At 39.4% G+C, this 19,236-nt stretch overlaps 1 protein-coding gene across 1 annotated transcript in view; it reads right to left on the minus strand.

Annotated features, from left to right (window-relative positions):
* LOC126470840 (heat shock 70 kDa protein 14-like) overlaps window positions 1–19,236 on the minus strand; it is a 213,947-nt gene that overhangs the window by 47,131 nt on the left and 147,580 nt on the right. The window contains exon 5 of the mRNA XM_050098855.1: window positions 13,695–13,856. Coding sequence (XP_049954812.1) covers window positions 13,695–13,856 — 162 coding nt within the window. The remainder of the gene's footprint in view (window positions 1–13,694; window positions 13,857–19,236) is intronic.

The raw sequence follows: 19,236 nt of genomic DNA on the forward strand, positions 1-19,236 counted from the left end.
CCTCTCTTTCTGTAAAATCCTGCAGTCTGGCGAGCAAGGTGAATGATGCTCACCCCAGTTGACACAGATGGGAGGCTGGGCACATGGAGTATTGGGATGTGATGGACATCCATAATCTCAACATGTGACGTTGGAAGTAGAGCGGGAAGACATATGGCCAAACTTCCAGCACTTAAAGCACCGCATCGGGACAGGGATAGAGGGCTTTACATCACAGCGGTAGACCACCACCTTGACCTTCTCAGGCAATGTATCACCCTCGAAGGCCAAGATGAAGGCACCGGTGGCAACCTGATTATCCCTTAGACGCCGGAGGACATGCCGGACGAAATGTACACCTCGCTGCTCTAAATTGGCACACAGCTCATCTTCAGACAGTAAAAGAAGGCCTCTGTGGAATATAGTACCCTGCACCATATTTAAGCTCTTATGTGGTGTGATGGTAACAGAAACATCCCCCAACTTTTTACAAGTGAGTAAAGCCCATGGCTGGGCAGAGGATGCTATTTTTATCAAGACTGACCCAGAACGCATTTTGGACAAGCCCTCCACCTCCCTAAACTTGTCCTGTAAATTCTCTACAAAAAACTGTGACTTCATTGAAACAAAGGAGTCCCCATCAGCTCTCGTACGTACGAGGTACCGGGGTGAATAAGGTTCGCTGCCATCCTTAGCCTGGCGTTCCCCCATGGTGTGGCCTGGGAGGGGAATGATTTAGGGTCAGAATTTCTTGCATTGTACTGAGACGTGGAACTCTTAGAGACTGCTGGTGGCTGATCACCGCCAAGTGATGATGTGGTACGCTTCATTGCGCATCATCTGCCCCGATGCCACCCACTCTGACCAGGGGGCCTCCCCACGGGCGCCACCCAGCCACAGCAAAGGCCACCTGGCACGATGGCCATTGCCGGGAGTCCTGATGCCCCAGAGTGACAGGCATATCCCTGGCATATGTTGGGAGTTAACAGCGCAGGCATCAGCAGAGCCGTCCCCGTTTTGTCAGGGGGCTACAACCAACAGGGTAAATGGTGGCCCCACCACAATGGACTGGCTGCCATGCTGGATATGAGGTGCAAAGAAGTCCATGGTCATCGTTGGTGCAGAAAGCGACACTGCACAGTGCATGGTGGAAAACACATCCAGGAAGGTTCCTTGTCCAAGAGATGGAGGATGAGCTGGACTACAATGCGACGGCGAGGAAGTGGGCTTAAGATCTCTATAGACAATGGACAGGATAAACCGTGTAAGGCGCCCTTCCCCAATTGGCTCACTCTTTGGGAAAATTTTGAAAAATGGAGGTCAAACCCCACAGGGGAACACCCCATAGAGGCCAAAACGCATGAGACTCATTTTTGTCACCTCTTAGGACAGACAGGAATACCTCGGGCCTATTGTAATCCCTGGACCCGCAGGGGGGAGTGTGTGTAGTGATCGGCCGTATACGGTAGGTCGATTAGAGCGCTAACTATCACTAGTAGCTGTTGTAACGTTCATACTGTAAGCAAAGACACATTTTTATCATAGCAATTCATCAACACATTTCTTTATTCGTTTGAATTTTTTAAGTGATAGAATGACGACGGAATAAGAGAGATAAAAATTGGAAGTGTAAAACTATGTGAAATGGTGTGATTTACATTTAATATTTTAAAAATTACGTTCAAATCCTCTGCTTGTAACTTCTTGTTATGCATATTAGAGTGCACAAGTAAAGGTGGCTGTCAGCAACAAATAAGACAAAGTAGATGAGTGTAGGCTTTCACAGGACACAAACGGGGGAAACTGGAGGACACTTCAGATTTGCATGTTCAAGATGATACATGTAAATAAAGTATAGCTATTAAGAAATGGAAAATGAGACTAAAATCATAAAATATGGATTTATGTGAGGATTAATGGTGTGAGTGGTCACGAAAACAAATCTGTTATACAATAGAGAGACTTTCATTGACAAAGAAATCATGTGATCACAAGGTGTGTAAAGATACTACTAAAGTGCACTGCTATAAATTAACATTATATGCAGCAAGACTATTTTCTAATACTCTTAATATGCTCCTTGTTATTATTATGTATAAAACATTAACTCCAGCAGCTTACTCATGCAGAAATAATATATGAAAAGGAAGATTTGTTACATATATTAAGACAGAACACAAGTTCAAAAACATTAAGGCAAGTAGTTTTTGAAGTAATCAGCATACAGAGAAGTGTATCTGTGAATTATATAGATACCCACAAGGAAATTTTAAACTACACTCCTGGAAATGGAAAAAAGAACACATTGACACCAATGTGTCAGACCCACCATACTTGCTCCGGACACTGCGAGAGGGCTGTACCAGCAATGATCACACGCACGGCACAGCAGACACACCAGGAACCGCGGTGTTGGCCGTCGAATGGCGCTAGCTGCGCAGCATTTGTGCACCGCCGCCGTCAGTGTCAGCCAGTTTGCCGTGGCATACGGAGCTCCATCGCAGTCTTTAACACTGGTAGCATGCCGCGACAGCGTGGACGTGAACCGTATGTGCAGTTGACGGACTTTGAGCGAGGGCGTATAGTGGGCATGCGGGAGGCCGGGTGGACGTACCGCCGAATTGCTCAACACGTGGGGCGTGAGGTCTCCACAGTACATCGATGTTGTCGCCAGTGGTCGGTGGAAGGTGCACGTGTCCGTCGACCTGGGACCGGACCGCAGCGACGCACGGATGCACGCCAAGACCGTAGGATCCTACGCAGTGCCGTAGGGGACCGCACCGCCACTTCCCAGCAAATTAGGGACACTGTTGCTCCTGGGGTATCGGCGAGGACCATTCGCAACCGTCTCCATGAAGCTGGGCTACGGTCCCGCACACCGTTAGGCCGTCTTCCGCTCACGCCCCAACATCGTGCAGCCCGCCTCCAGTGGTGTCGCGACAGGCGTGAATGGAGGGACGAATGGAGACGTGTCGTCTTCAGCGATGAGAGTCGCTTCTGCCTTGGTGCCAATGATGGTCGTATGCGTGTTTGGCGCCGTGCAGGTGAGCGCCACAATCAGGACTGCATACGACCGAGGCACACAGGGCCAACACCCGGCATCATGGTGTGGGGAGCGATCTCCTACACTGGCCGTACACCACTGGTGATCGTCGAGGGGACACTGAATAGTGCACGGTACATCCAAACCGTCATCGAACCCATCGTTCTACCATTCCTAGACCGGCAAGAGAACTTGCTGTTCCAACAGGACAATGCACGTCCGCATGTATCCCGTGCCACCCAACGTGCTCTAGAAGGTGTAAGTCAACTACCCTGGCCAGCAAGATCTCCGGATCTGTCCCCCATTGAGCATGTTTGGGACTGGATGAAGCGTCGTCTCACGCGGTCTGCATGTCCAGCACGAACGCTGGTCCAACTGAGGCGCCAGGTGGAAATGGCATGGCAAGCCGTTCCACAGGACTACATCCAGCATCTCTACGATCGTCTCCATGGGAGAATAGCAGCCTGCATTGCTGCGAAAGGTGGATATACACTGTACTAGTGCCGACATTGTGCATGCTCTGTTGCCTGTGTCTATGTGCCTGTGGTTCTGTCAGTGTGATCATGTGATGTATCTGACCCCAGGAATGTGTCAATAAAGTTTCCCCTTCCTGGGACAATGAATTCACGGTGTTCTTATTTCAATTTCCAGGAGTGTATTTATAAGGAATCTGGATTCCTTACTGTGCTATTTGTCAGGCAGCAGCAAGCAGTTAATGGTCTGTGGTGACTTCAATGCACATTTTCTAAAGGATCCTGATAGGAAAAATAGGGAACTTTATTTGGATCACACAATTTGATTCCAGTAATTAACTTTCCAACACAGATGGATAAAGGCTGTAGGACCCTAATTGGTTTTAAAGCTGGAAGCCAGAAAAATACCGTTTACCCAGTAACAAATGCTCTCTCTGAACATGATGCACTGTTTGTTAGGATAAATTACCTAGTGCCTTACAGTATGGATACACTTAAGTGGAAATCAGAATAATTAATGCCTCCACAACAGATGTTTTTAAGAACAGCTTACAAGAGATAACCCGAGATGAAATTTATGCTGAACCAAATGCTAAATTAAATGTTATCTATTCCATGGTAAATTCATTTAATTATTTGAAAATACCTTTCCATATGTGCTAATTAGAAAGAATATTAAATGGCCATATGAAAACCATGGATCACTACAGCGATTAAAATATCATCTTCAAGGAAAAGGAAAATGTACCTATTAGCAAGAACAAGTATTGATCCAGCTGTAGTTGCACACAACAAAACTACTCAAAATTACTAAGAAAAATTATTAAAAATTCAAGAAACCTTCACATCACGTCAGAAATCAGTAATTCTGACAACAGACTTGGGGCTTTATGGAATGCAGTGAAACGAGAGACAGGACAACGAGGCACAGGATATCACCACTACTAAACTGAATGGCAGTGATGTAATGATGAGTCACAGGTAGTAAGTGCATTTAATAATTGGTAGAAAGTATAGGGACAAACAGTTAAAGGGGAAAATCACAGCAGTGTGTTTAAACTCTCATAAAATTCAATCATATGAATGTATTACCAACTTCTCCTTCTGAAATTCAGAAAATTATCCATACTCTTGAAAATAAAAGCTCATCTGGTTTAGATAGTGTTTCCAATACAATATTATAAAGTTTTGTTCCAATATAAAAAGCTTGGTCTTATCTGAAATATGTGATGTATCACTAACATAACTCATTTTTCCAAAGAGACTGAAATATTCTGTTGTCAAACCTCTCTTTAAGAAAGGTGATAAAAAGAGATGTCAGTTCAATAACTACTGACCAGCTTCACTGCTGACACCATTTTCCAAAATGTTTGAGAAAGTGATGTATTCTAGAATATTATCTCACCTTAGCAGCACTGATATCCTCAACGAACCACAGTTTGGGTTTCAGAAGAGTTGCTCTACTGAGAATGTCATTTACATATTCCCTTGCCAAATTTTACGAGCACTAAATAATAAAATAGGTCCGTCTGGTATTTTCTGCAACTTATCTAAGGCATCTGATTATGTGAATCGCAGCATTCTCTTAGATAAATTGGAGTTTAGTGGGATTGATGGTATAACCAACCAATCAATGCCATAGCTACACAAAAGACTGCAGAAGTTGTACTTTGTAAGTCTAGCAATATATTCCAGGGATTTAATTTTGGAACTCTTAAAACAGCTTAGTTCAGCTGCATTTGCACTTAGAATCATTGTAAACCTTGGGGAGACAAATCAGTAAGGTGACATATTTTGCATACTTTAATTCAATAATGTCATATGGAATAATGTCCTAGGGTAACTCATCTTTCTTTTGTAAGTCTTCGTTGCTCAAAAATGTGGGGCCAGAATATTACGTAATGTTCACTCATGATCATTTTGAAGACATTTGTTTAACTCTAGCAATACCAACACATTTTTCCTGACAGTTGCCCTAAAAAAATTTTTAAACAGAAATATTCATTATTTGTTCTTTACTTGCATCAACAACATACTTTTTAAATACATACTAATATGTAAGTAGGGTCCAGAACCTGAAAACATCTTTTACCAAACTCTTAGTAATATCAACGCACTTTCAGTAATGTGGGCTATCAATGAGTGCTACTTTAAGCACGCCATAAAAATAATTTAAGAAATGGAAATTTCATCAAGATTTTTATTTACAACATACTACTTAAATAGTTACTGATGTGCAAGTATGGACCTAAACCTGAAAATATTTAGTATGACATTCACTGGGAAAGTGACATCTAATCCTAAGATTTAAATTTTTGGGGTAAGTTTAACTGAAAATTTTAAAGCATTTACAGAATCTGGCCAATTTATTATCCAACAATTACTGCAAAGCATGATGGGAACGTCGTCAAAGATAGACACTACTCCAAGAGGTAGACCGAATGGCAAATCCTCCGTTGTTCGTAGAAACAATGCAAAGGGGTCAAAGGATTTTGGAGGACCCCAACCAACATGTATGCAGCCCTCAACACTGAAATTTAAGAAAGCAACTATGTTTGCAACCCTAAATGTAAACTCTCTAATTAAAGTAGGAAAATTGAAATTATTGATTGAAAAGCTGAACCAGAAAGAAATTTTAATATGTGCATTACAAGAAACAAGGTTTTTAGATGAAACTGCTTTAGATTTTGAAAACTATCGTTTATTTAAAGGAAAACCAGGTAAAATCTTAATGAAACAAATGCCATACCTGGGAACAGCATTTCTGGTACATCACTCAATTTTAGATTCAGTTACTAACTTCTACTCGAGTTCTGAGAGACTATCCATTCTTGAGATTAAATGTAAAAACAAAGGATACTCTATAATCAACTGCCATGCACCCATAAACCAGGACAACAAAAATAACCCGGAGAAAGTTGAAGAATTTTGGGAGATACTTGAAATGGAACTGGATAGATGCTCAAAGAAGAACATAAAAATGTTAGTAGGCGATTTTAACGCACAAATAGGAAGGGAGAAAAAATACCATGGAACAGTAGGCCTCTTCCCAGGTCACAAAAGAACTTCAAAAAATGGAGAAAGGCTTATAGAGGTATGTAGGCATTTCAACTTGAAAATAATGACAACACATTTCAAAAAGCTGAGCCGAAAAACTAAAACATGGAGATCACCAAATCCACTTCTCGGAGAATTCCAAATTGACCATGTGGCTATCTCACTTCATTGTCAAGAAGAAATTCAAAACACTAAAGTGCTGAAAAGCCTTGATGTTGATTCAGACCACTATTTGACTACGATTAAATTCAGACCACTCCCATTTCGAAAAGAGAAGAAAACCTTTTACAAAATTCCAAAATATAACACAGAAACGTTAAAAAATGAAGAAATTAAACAACGATTTCAAAGAGCATTGCACAAAGATAGCGATGGCATATCCACAATAAATAAGGAAGCGGGATGGGAGGAGATCAAAAACGAAATAGTTGAAATAGCAAAAGAAAATTGTCTCGTGAAAAGAGTAAGAAGACATCCATGGTGGGACAATGAATCTGATGAGAACCTGGAGAAGAGACAGAAATTGTGGCAGAAATGGAACTCCACAAAAGATCCTCAAGATCTTGACAATTTTAAAATCCAGAGAAGAGAAACAGCTAAGCTTTTCCGTAATAAAAAAAGAAGACAATTTCAGGATAACCTAGAACAGATTGAGGAAGACTTTAAAAGAAATAATTCTAGAGATTTCTACAAAACTTTTAGAAAACAGCTAACCAAATACCAATCCCCAAATTTATGTTTTAAAGATGAAGAGAACAAGCTAGGTTTGACAAACAAGACTAATTGTGAAATATTAGCAAAATATTTCGAGAATCTACTAAATTGTGAACCACCCAAAGATAAAATGAGTTTTGAAAACCACCGAAATACTAATACCGAGTCAAAACCTCCAGACGCTGAAGAAATAAAACACATAATACACAGTCTAAAAAACAATAAAGCCCCAGGTGAAGACTCCATAGTACCAGAAATCCTAAAAATAATGGATACCAACCTCCCACAAGTTTTGGAACATATGTTTAAGAAGATCTGGGACGAAGAAAGAATTCCTGAAGACTGGCAGTGTGCCCTGATACACCCACTACACAAAAAGGGGGATAAGATGAATGTTAATAATTATAGAGGGATCTCGCTACTACCAGTAGGATACAAAATTTTGTCAAGGAAATTACTTCAAATCGTGGAGCCAGTTCTGGATAAAAAAATAGGTGAATATCAAGCAGGTTTTAGACAAGGTAGATCCTGTGTTGAACAAATATTTAACCTGAAAACACTAATTCGTTACAGAATCTCAAGAGGCCAGAGATTTGCAATAGTATTTGTAGATTTCAAAAAAGCATACGACTCGGTAGATAGAGAAACATTACTGAAAGTATTGGAAGAATTTGGGGTCGATACGAAAACAATTCAAATTATCAAACAGACGCTAACAAACAGTAAGGCCAAAGTTAAATTTATGGGTGAAATTTCAATGAAGTTCGAAATTAAAACAGGTGTTAGACAAGGTGATGGTTTATCCCCAATCCTCTTCAACTGCGTACTGGAAAAGATATTGAGAATATGGAAAGAAGAACTCAAAGGCACCAAGAATGACATCAGAATTGGAACAAAAAAAGAAAAAATAGAAGTGGACTGTTTAGCTTTTGCAGACGATCTGGCAATAATTACAGAAAACGAAGAAATAGCTCAGAACTACCTGGAGAAACTACAAGAAGTTTCGGCCAGAGCTGGACTGCAGATTTCATTTGAAAAAACCGTGTATATGTCTAATCATAGAAATAACAAGAAAAATCTTATTACTAAATACGGCAATATTAAGAGAGTAGAAAAATTTAAGTATTTAGGTGAAATAATTCAAGTGAATGGTTTAGACAAGAGTGCAAACCAGGCGAGAGCAAGGAAAATGGAATTTGCTTTTCAAAAAACCAAAGACATATATAACAAAAAAAACATTTCGATTCAAGCTAAATTAAGACATTATAAAACTGTCATTAGACCAGAATGCCTGTATGCATCGGAGTGCCTAACTCTTAACAAAAAGGGGGAAATAGAAAACATGGAAAAGAAAGAAAGGAAAATTTTGAGAAAAATATTAGGACCGAGAAAGATTGGAGAAGAGTACAAGCTAAAGAGTAATAAGGAAATATACAAAACTATTGAGAAAGTGAGTGAGGCAATGCGTAAACGCAGACTAACGTTTTATGGTCACCTGTCGAGGATGGATGGAAACAGACTAACAAGAAAAGTGTTTGAACATAGTAACAGGAACGAAAAAACCAACAATAAATGGATACAGATGGTGAAAAAGGATTTGGCCTATTTTAATGTCACCCGTGAGTCAATCAGGGACAGGGAAAAGTTTAGACAAATAGTGAACGAAATTAAGTGTTTTCCAGAAGAAACGAAACTAAAGAATAATAACAGGAAATGGTCGGAAGAGCGGAGGAGGAACCACTCGAAAATGATGAGGAAATATTGGGAAGAGAGAAAAAAAAGATCAAAAAGACGGGCAAGTGAATTGTTGAACGTGGTCCAAAGATGGCCGAAATCGAAAGAAGAAGAAGAAGAAGAAGATTTCTTTTTTAATCTTAAAATATAAAGTAACTGACTAGATTATGATATTTTTATAAGGCGGACATTCCACCAGGACATGAGCAAATGTTTGCAAGGGAATGATAATGCCTACGGGTAAATTAAGAGGGATTTGGAAAAAAAGAGAAGCAGCTGTATGAATATCATGAGCTTAGATGGAGAACCAGTACCAAGCAAACGGGGGAAAGCAGAAATGTGGAAGAAATATATAGATGAGCTATACAAGGGAAATTAAGTTGAAGGCAATATTATAGAAAGGGGAAAAGGAAGCAGATGAAGATGAGATGGGAGCTATGATACTGCAAGAGTAATTTGACCTAGGACCAAAAAATCTATGCCAAAACAAGGCCCCTGAGGTAGATTTTATCAGTAACATCTGCTGATGTCCTTTTGAGAACCAGTCATGACAAAACTACGCACCCTGGTGTGCAAAATATATGAGACAACAGGCAAAATACCTTCAAACTTCAAGAAGAATAACTAATTCCAATTCCAAAGGAAGCAGTTGCTGACAGGTGTGACTATTACCAAAATATCAGTATAGTAATTCACGGTTGCAAAATACTGAAATTATTTACAAAAGGGAAAAACTGGTAGAAGCCAACACCAGGAAAGATTAATAGCAATTATAAGGGTTGCAGGGCATGAAAGGGAAGAAGTGATTGAGAAGGGAAAGAGACAGGGCTCTAGCCTATCCTTGGTGTTATTCAACTGGTATAATGAGCAAGCAGTGAAGGAAACCAAAGAAAAACTTAGAAATAGCGTTTACGGGTAATCATGCACAGGGCTCAAGTTTATGTCACACACTGACCGTTTTGCTATCAAGATATAATTCCACTGTTTATGCCCTGGTTCCTTCTATCTTTAAATTTATATTTATCAACATTTACTTAGCAAATATTTGGTTACATATCCAGTTATTTTCTGAGCTAATATTTCCCATCATTTCAAAATGGTAAGGATCTGTAACAAGAGTTATGCTATCTTGGTTGATTAAATTGCCTTTCCAGTCTCTCATACATGCTTCTCTTTTCTGGGCACAAGCAACCCATCCTAATGAATTTATTGTACCAGTGCTAAATGGCCTTCCTTGTTGGTGGTTTCTTACCATACTTGGTTCTAAGCATCCACTGAACAGCTGTAGCACACTCATTTTTGTCGAACTCCAACACACAGAAAACCTGCCACGTTTGTGACTAGCCCTGACTATCGGCAAATTACCAAACTACATGGTATACATGGAAAAAAACCTACAGGGTTTCTCTTCAAGACGACATGTATGATATCTGTACAATGTTTGGTTCTTACGCAATAAATAATTGAAAGTGTTCCCGGACTTTATGTACACCCTGTATTAAAGCTACACAGTTTTTCTCCATTACATTATCTCACATTATAATACATTTCACCATATAAATGCAACCTTGCATGGGTTTGCAATACTAGCATTGACAACTGCTATAGCCAATTTTCTGATCACATCCTAGTAATTAACAGTAAACCTCAGTGAAGATTCTTTAAAGAATCTAACACTCATGTATAAAACAGTTTCAGACTGTATGATTACTTTACAAACGAGTTAATGTGTTAAATATATTTGACATTAAACATGTAAGTGAGAAAAGTTTAGAAAAGATTTGAAATTATGTGTAAAGTTAGTTGGAAGTTACTAAGTGCTCTCATTCTCAAATTCTGGGTGAATATAGCCTGGACAACTCGCACGCCCTGAGTTACGCTGCCTCAAGATACGTATATCATTTCTAACTATAAGACTTGTATTACCGTGCCCGACTTTTAACATAAGATTTATACCTCTTAATGAGTAAATTATGACAGAATTCTAATGTTTTAAATTTGGCCCATAATTAAATGAAATACTGAAAGTCAAATTTTTGTTGCCCTTGGAAGCCATCAGATAGGCAATCTGTAACTGGAATCATGAACCATACGCCAAACAGTGGGTTAGATGTTTAGTAACACAGTTTACACAACAAACGTAAGACTATGAATACATCTCAATACTGTTTCAAATTGCATCATACATGTATTCTATTTCAAAGCAATTAATACTTTTCATCATCACTGAAAACTCATTAATAAACCCAAGACAATTTACTGTTCTTAATATTACTGTGTGGAGTGTAGCCATGTATGGAAGTGAAACGTGGACAATAAATAGTTCAGACAAGAAGAGAATAGAAGCTTTCGAAATGTGGTGCTACAGAAGAATGCTGAAGATTAGATGGGTAGATCACATATCTAATGAGGAGGTATTGAATAGAATTGGGGAGAAGAGGAGCTTGTGGCACAACTTGACTAGAAGAAGGGATCGATTGGTAGGACATGTTCTGAGACATCGAGGGATCACCAATTTAGTATTGGAGGGCAGTGTGGAGGGTAAAAATCGTAGAGGGAGACCAAGAGATGAATACACTAAACAGATTCAGAAGGATGTAGGCTGCAGTAGGTACTGGGAGATGATGAAGCTTGCACAGGATAGAGTAGCATGGAGAGCTGCATCAAACCAGTCTCAGGACTGAAGACCACGACAACAACAACAACAATATTACTGTATTTCATACACCACTGGCAGTCTTCTGTAGTGTTTGGAAAAGAATTAACAGTAAAATATTATATTTCCAAAGGAGACAGGTGCATTTTGCACATATTGTCAAAATGACCAACTACTAGGAGCGGGACAACAATCATCACTACACATAATACAAAGTGTGATTAAAAAAAAGTAATGGGAATTTTTTTATTTCGTGGGCTTCATACATCTGATCTTCAATTTCTTTCCTTTTTTTCTCTTGTTGATACACATGTTCCTGATATACGTTTGGGATTTTCAGCTGTTTTAAATATTTATTTTATTGTTCACAGTCGAAGAGGTTATACTTGTTTTCAGAGTCCCTGGAAAATGTTTTACTTTCGAAAAAGGTGGATCAAAGAATTTACACTAAATTTTAAACAATGGAAACTCCAGGCAGGAATATCCAACATAGGAAAAGGTAGACTGCTACTTACTGTTAGTTGCAGACAGGCACAATTAAAAGATGTTTACAAATACGCTTTCAGCAACAGCCTTCATTGCAAAAAGAGACACACACTCCATTCATTCACACAAGCAAGCACACCTCATGAACTACTGACCGCCAACTCCGGCAGCTGGGGTCAGACCTAAGATGCTGGAGTTGGTGGTCATGTGTGCGTGAGGTGTGCTTGCTTGCGTGAATGAATGGTGTGTGTTTCTATTTTTCCAATGAAGGCCATTGCTAAAAGCTTATTTGAGTCTTTTAACTGTGCCTGTCTCCAATTTAGTGTGTTATCTTTACAGTAAGTAGCAATCTATGTTTTCCTCACATTGTTGCACTAAATTTTGCTTGAAAAATTGAATAAAGTGTAGCACAACATTTGAAATACTGACTGTGGCTTTTGGCAACTCTACTATGAGTAAGACAAGAATTTATGAGGAGTATGAACATTCCAAAGAGGCACATCATTACTTATAAAGTGGAAGTAGTAAAGAAAATGGCTCTGGAAAACCACCAAATCACCATCAGAGATGTTGCTGATGATGTCAGCATATACTTTGGCTCATGCCAAGCTATATTTTTTTTTTTTTTTTTTTTTTGTGGGTGTTTTGGGAATTAAACGTGAACCAGCAGCAAAGTTTGCTCCAAAATCGTGGAATTTTGGACCAAAAACGTCGCCACCTAGACTTCACTCAGGAATTGCTGAACAAAGTTGACAACAATCCAGAACTTCTAAATAAGATTAAAACAGGTGACAAAACATGGGTATACGGGTATGACACCAACACCAAGGCCCAATCATCCCAATGGAAACTGCCTGAAGAGCCAGGACTGAAAAAAATTCAACAAATTCGATCACATGCCAAGGTTCTTCTCACTGTTTTCTTCAATGACGATTGGATAGTGCATCAAGAGTTCTTGTCTTATGGTTGTACAGTCAATAAGGAACACTACCTGGAAGTTAAGTGCTGTTTGCATGAAGCAGTCCTAAAAAAAAAAAAAAAAAAAAAAAAACACCTGCCAGAACTGTGGCAAAACTACTCGTGGAAATTGCACCACGATAATGCTCCCGTTCACATCTCAATGCTTGATCATGATTTTTTGGCAAAAGCCAAAAACGTTATGTCGCCTCAGCCACCATACTCACCAAACATGGCCAAATGCAACTTCTTCCTATACCTGAGGTCAATGAGAACAATGAGAGAACGTTGTTATGCCACCACTAATGAGATAAAAACAGAATCACTGAAGGAGCTGAACATCATAACGAAAAGTGAATTTCAGAAGCACTTCCAAGATTGGAAAAAGTGCTGGCATAAGTGTATCATATCTGAGGGGGATTACTATGAAGTTGAAAAGGCTGACGATTATGAATAAACAAAGATTCTTTTAGGAAAATAAAAATTTCCATTACTTTTAGATCACAAATCATACATAGGGTAATTATCAACAATATTACAATAACACAGTGTCAAGAAGAGATATCTTGTAATAACAGAGACCAATTGAACTCACTGGTGAAATATTTCGGCGAGAAAGTCGTAAAGTATTTCTGTGAACTTGTCCCCTCCGAAGTTTGCTTTATACACATGGCCTTTCACTGTGTACATTCCTGCACAGCACAATACAACTGTAACATCCATTGTAGCTCCCCCCAGGCGATAAACGAGGCACATCCTGCAGGAGGTATGTAATCATTACTCATAAATTATTTATAAATACAAATTATATAATTACAAACAATGTTATACTAAACAATGATTACTCAATTTCTGGATCAAAAAAAACACAAAAAATTAAACCCAGTAATTATTTACAAGAACTGACTAACTTATATATGGGAGTATACAGGTTTGATTCCACATCCTACCATCCAAATTAAGGATTACACAAAATAACAAGAAGAATACATAAATTTTCTCACATGACATCTGTCCTCTAGGTTCTTGAAAGATGCTGTCACCATTAAAACAACATATTTCATTATAACACAGTCCAAGCAGAAACAACTGAATAACACATGCACATATTTCTGTATGTGGTTTCTTTATTTTATCAGATAAAAAGGAAGAAATACAAAAGTTTAACATTTAGTCAACCCAGAACATTAGGAACAGATCATTAGCTCATGAGGAGATGTGAAGGAAATGGCACTGGAATCAAATTATTATTGCATTTCTTTGAAGTGAGAAGAGGAAATCACAGAAAACTTAAATTAAAATGGCCAGGTGGAGATTTGAACCTCACTCATCTTGAAAGTGAGTTCAGATTTTGGTTTGTTATATCAACTCAATTTGAAAAAATTTAAGAGAATCATTTGATGATTACATTTCAATTATGTCCCTTTTTGCAGCTCTCTCTCTCTCTCTCTCTCTCTCTCTCTCTCTCTCTCTCTCAATAAAAGTCTGAAGTATCCACATACCTCACCACCATAAACACACTGAACAATGGATGCCCATACAGGACATGGGGATTTGCACCTAAATTATATTAGTATTTTTTCACACATCTATGTAGGTTTAAGATCATTATCAAGATCTATAACATCTACCACAGTCTCTGCAAACACACTTTGGTTTACATAGATAACATAACCAAATATCTGCATTTTACAGTTCTGAAAAATTACACCCTGTTACTGACTTTTCCTTAGCATAAAATGCAAAAGAGACAGAGCCTCAGAATGTAGAACAGCTGTACAGCCGGTACTAGACTGTCTGCGATTCTAAACTGTTACTTCCGGAGCCAACTAAACCAAACAACCAGAAATGAATGAAGTCATCACCAGCCAATGGCACTGCCCGATAACTATGACCTGCTGCCTTTTCAGGGATTGGGATTCTGTTGTATATGGGTAATTATAAGGAATGGTACTTACAACCAGTGAGGTGCCAGTATTGTAATTTGGCTGGGAATGACTTCCTATGCATGTGAGTGGTGCCAGCTGAGTGCAGCACAAGACGAAGCAATGGCCGCAAAGTGCATCAGTGTTCTGAACAACACTGGGCTATTATCCCTCATAAGGAATAGTGTAGTTTGTTCTTGTAACAGTGTCTGTGTGTATTGTGGTTGATGCTTTCATTAGAGTGGTGTGTTAAGAGTTTGCACAAATGCCAAAAACAGAAACAATGACAATCCAGGAAATGGATGAACTCTTGGCAAGGCAGTTTGCCGAGCTAAAGGAGATAAATGAAGCTTTGCAAAGAGAGGGAGACTTTTAATAGCGAGAATGAGCATAAACAAATGGATGTAGTGGAAGCAAAAGCTTTGGTTAGTTCACCTATCCCTTCTGTGGATCCTGTCACAGCTAATCTAGCAACTCCTTTTTCGGGTAGGGCAACCGAGGATGTCTCAATGTTCAGTGATGACCTGGAAACTGCCGCTAGGTTGGGCAGTTGGTCAGACAAGACATCCTTGGATGTGTCTAAATTACAGTTGGTTGTGATGCAAGCAGCATACATCAGTACCATCAAGTGCTGGATAAAGCACAGACACTTAAGCAGCTTAAGAAGGCCCACTAACCACGTTATCGCAAGCAGAATATCGCAACGTTTTTTCAGAGAACAGCTTAATGGGTTGTCTCAAAAGTGAAGCGAGTTGGTAGAGGCATTCATAGGCAGAATTAGGAAAATCAATGCTAACTTGTACGAGCTTACACAGAAAGTAGAAGCAGACAGAATTACTCCACAAGAAGAGGAGAACAGGAATCAGATGTGTTTTTAAGAGGACTTCCAGCAGACATGTCAAGGAGAGTGACAATGGAAAATCCGAAGGATTTTGCTGCCACCATTATGGCTGCTAAGCAAGTGGAAGAGATCAATATTGTGGCCTGAGGACAAGATAAGGGTTGTGTGTTTCTTTTTCCACACAAAGGTGAAATGCTACAGCTGTGGACATATGGACCATGTTAAAAAGCAATGCAGAAAACTTCAGTGTTACAAATGTGGGTGGGTACTGACCTTCAGATGATGCGTGTTGCAGAGGTACTGGAATGCAATAACAAGATGGACATGTTGCACTATATTGTGCACTGAAGCCTGGTACATGTGAAGGAAATATATGGGGATTGTATGGTTTTGGAAAGTGTGGAAGATTTTAGCTCTGATAAGATGAGCTTATAGATTGAAAACTTGGAGATCATGGACGAGTATAATCTGGGTAGGTCGTCTGAGGACCTTTGCCACAACCACACCATCAACACAATTGCATTATGCGAGAAGGTAAAACAATTTGGAGGGAAGAGATAAGTCAACAATGAAAGTCTTGTTAATATGATTTGTCAACCTGTTCAATCCTGATCAATCATTACCTGCAATACTGGTAACTCGCCATACCATACCAACGGTTAACAATGCTCTAGTGTATAAGAAGCTGTACAGGATACCTAGGCACCTATAACCTATACTGGAAGAATTTATTGATCAACTGCTGGCTGAGGGCAATACTGAATCAAGTTACAGTCCATGGGCAGCTACCATTGTAATAGTCCTGAAAAAATCATAGAATGGAACAAAAAAGCATAGATTTTGCTGCATGAGCGGTGACGGACAGACATCCTGTACTAAATATAATGGAGATTAGAGAGAACTTAAGTCAATGTAAATACTTCACAATGTGTATGAGGAGTGGTTATCACTGTTGGAAGTGGTTCTGGAAGAGCGGCCAAAGACCACATTTACTGTCCCTTGGAGTCACTATCAATATTTTAGGCTGCCATTTGGTCTGAAGAATGTGCCAGCTATCTCGGAGGCTATTAGTATCCGACGGAGTGCTCAGAGGATTAAAATCAAGACTGTTTTTTTATCTCAACAACATAATTGCATTTTCTAAGGATATGGAAGAGCACATGCAATGGTCTGAGGAATTCTTTAAGAGGCTAAATCCAGCACAGTTAACACTCTGTAATGAGAGGAAGATGTGAAAATTGACGCACGCCTAACGTCTATAGAATGTGCTTTCTTACCACCACAAACTACATAGCAGTTTCAATCATTTTTATGGTTCTGTAATTACTAATGGGAATTCATTGAAGAGTTTGCCGAAATTGCTAAGCTATTGAATCATTTGTTGAAAAAAGGTGTGGAATTTCCATAGTCAACTTTTAGACAGCATTTGAAAAATTGAAGGGAGCATTGACAACAAACCTGGTACTGATATTCCCAAACTATGAGGGACAATTTATTCTGTCATGTTTCACTAGGCATGGCCTCCACCTCAGAAGGTATGGGAAGGGGAAGCTGGCAAAGCTTATAGACGACAGTGTAGTGGGTGTTGGTAGGATCACTCATGGAAAAATTCCTGTAGTAGTTGATGTTGAAGCTGCACCTACTTTAGAGTGAAGACAGCTGATATGTATACCTGCTAAAAGGAAGTCCCTCTAACTAAAGGCTTATATTCAGAGGAAGTCATGTTTCCAAGAAGAGAAGGAATTAGCATATTTCATCAAAATATAAAAGGTATTAGAGATAAAGTTAGTAAACTGCTTACAGATGTGATTCTGGAATTATTGGTATATTGGAGTACCACATAATAATTTGACAATTCAGGGGCTTCCTTTACCAGGATACAGATTAGCTGGCTGTTTTTCAAGGAGTTCTTTGTGGGGTGGGGAAGTTGCTTCTTGTTGTTGTGGTCTTCAGTCCTGAGACTGGTTTGATGCAGCTCTCCATGCTACTCTATCCTGTGCGAGCTTCTTCATCTCCCAGTACCTACTGCAACCTACATCCTTGTCAATCTGCTTAGTGTATTCCTCTCTTGGTCTCCCTCTACGATTTTTACCCTCCACGCTGCCCTCCAATACTAAACTGGTGATCCCTTGATGCCTAAGAACATGTCCTACCAACCGATCCCTTCTTCTAGTCAAGTTGTGCCACAAACTTCTCTTCTCCCCAATCCTATTCAACACCTCCTCATTAGTTATGTGATCTACCCATCTAATCTTCAGCATTCTTCTGTAGCACCACATTTCGAAAGCTTCTATTCTCTTCTTGTCTAAACTATTTATCGTTCATGTTTCACTTCCATACATGACTACACTCCACACAAATACTTTCAGAAATGACTTCCTGACACTTAAATCTATACTTGATGTTAACAAATTTCTCTTCTTCAGAAATGCTTTCCTTGCCATTGCCAGTCTACATTTCATATCCTCTCTACTTCGACCATCATCAGTTATTTTGCTCCCCAAATAGCAAAACTCCTTTACTACTTTAAGCGTCTCATTTCCTAAACTAATACTCTCAGCATCACCCAACTTAATTCGACTAAATTCCATTATCCTCATTTTGCTTTTGTTGATATTCATCTTATATCCTCCTTTCAAGACACTATCCATTCCATTCAACTGCTCTTCCAAGTCCTTTGCTGTCTGTGACAGAATTACAATGTCATCGGCGAACCTCAAAGTTTTTATTACTTCTCCATGGATTTTAATACTTACTCCAAATTTTTCTTTTGTTTCCTTCATTGCTTCCTCAATATACAGATTGAATGACATCGGGGAGAGGCTACAACCCTGTCTCACTCCTTTCCCAACCATTGCTTCCCTTTCATGCCCCTCAACTCTTATAACTGCCATCTGGTTTCTGTACAAATTGAGAATAGCCATTCGCTCCCTATATTTTACCCCCGCCACCTTTAGAATTTGAAAGAGAGTATTCCAGTCAACATTGTCAAAAGCTTTCTCTAAGTCTACAAATGCTAGAAACGTAGGTTTGCCTTTCCTTAATCTTTCTTTTAAGATACGTCGTAGGGTCGGTATTGCCTCACATGTTCCAATATTTCTACGGAATCCAAACTGATCTTCCCCTAGGTCGGCTTCTACTAGTTTTTTTATTTGTCTGTAAAGAATTCGCATTAGTATTTTGCAACCGTGACTTATTAAACCGATAGTTCGGTAATTTTCGCATCGGGTATTTCGCCTGTCTCATACATCTTGCTCGCCAGATGGTAGAGTTTTGTCAGGACTGACTCTCCCAAGGTTGTCAGTAGTTCTAATGGAATGTTATCTACTCCCGGGGCCTTGTTTCGACTTAGGTCTTTCAGTGCTCTGTCA

This window comes from Schistocerca serialis, chromosome 3 (genome assembly GCF_023864345.2).
Source record: "Schistocerca serialis cubense isolate TAMUIC-IGC-003099 chromosome 3, iqSchSeri2.2, whole genome shotgun sequence".
Classification (NCBI taxonomy): domain Eukaryota; kingdom Metazoa; phylum Arthropoda; class Insecta; order Orthoptera; family Acrididae; genus Schistocerca; species Schistocerca serialis.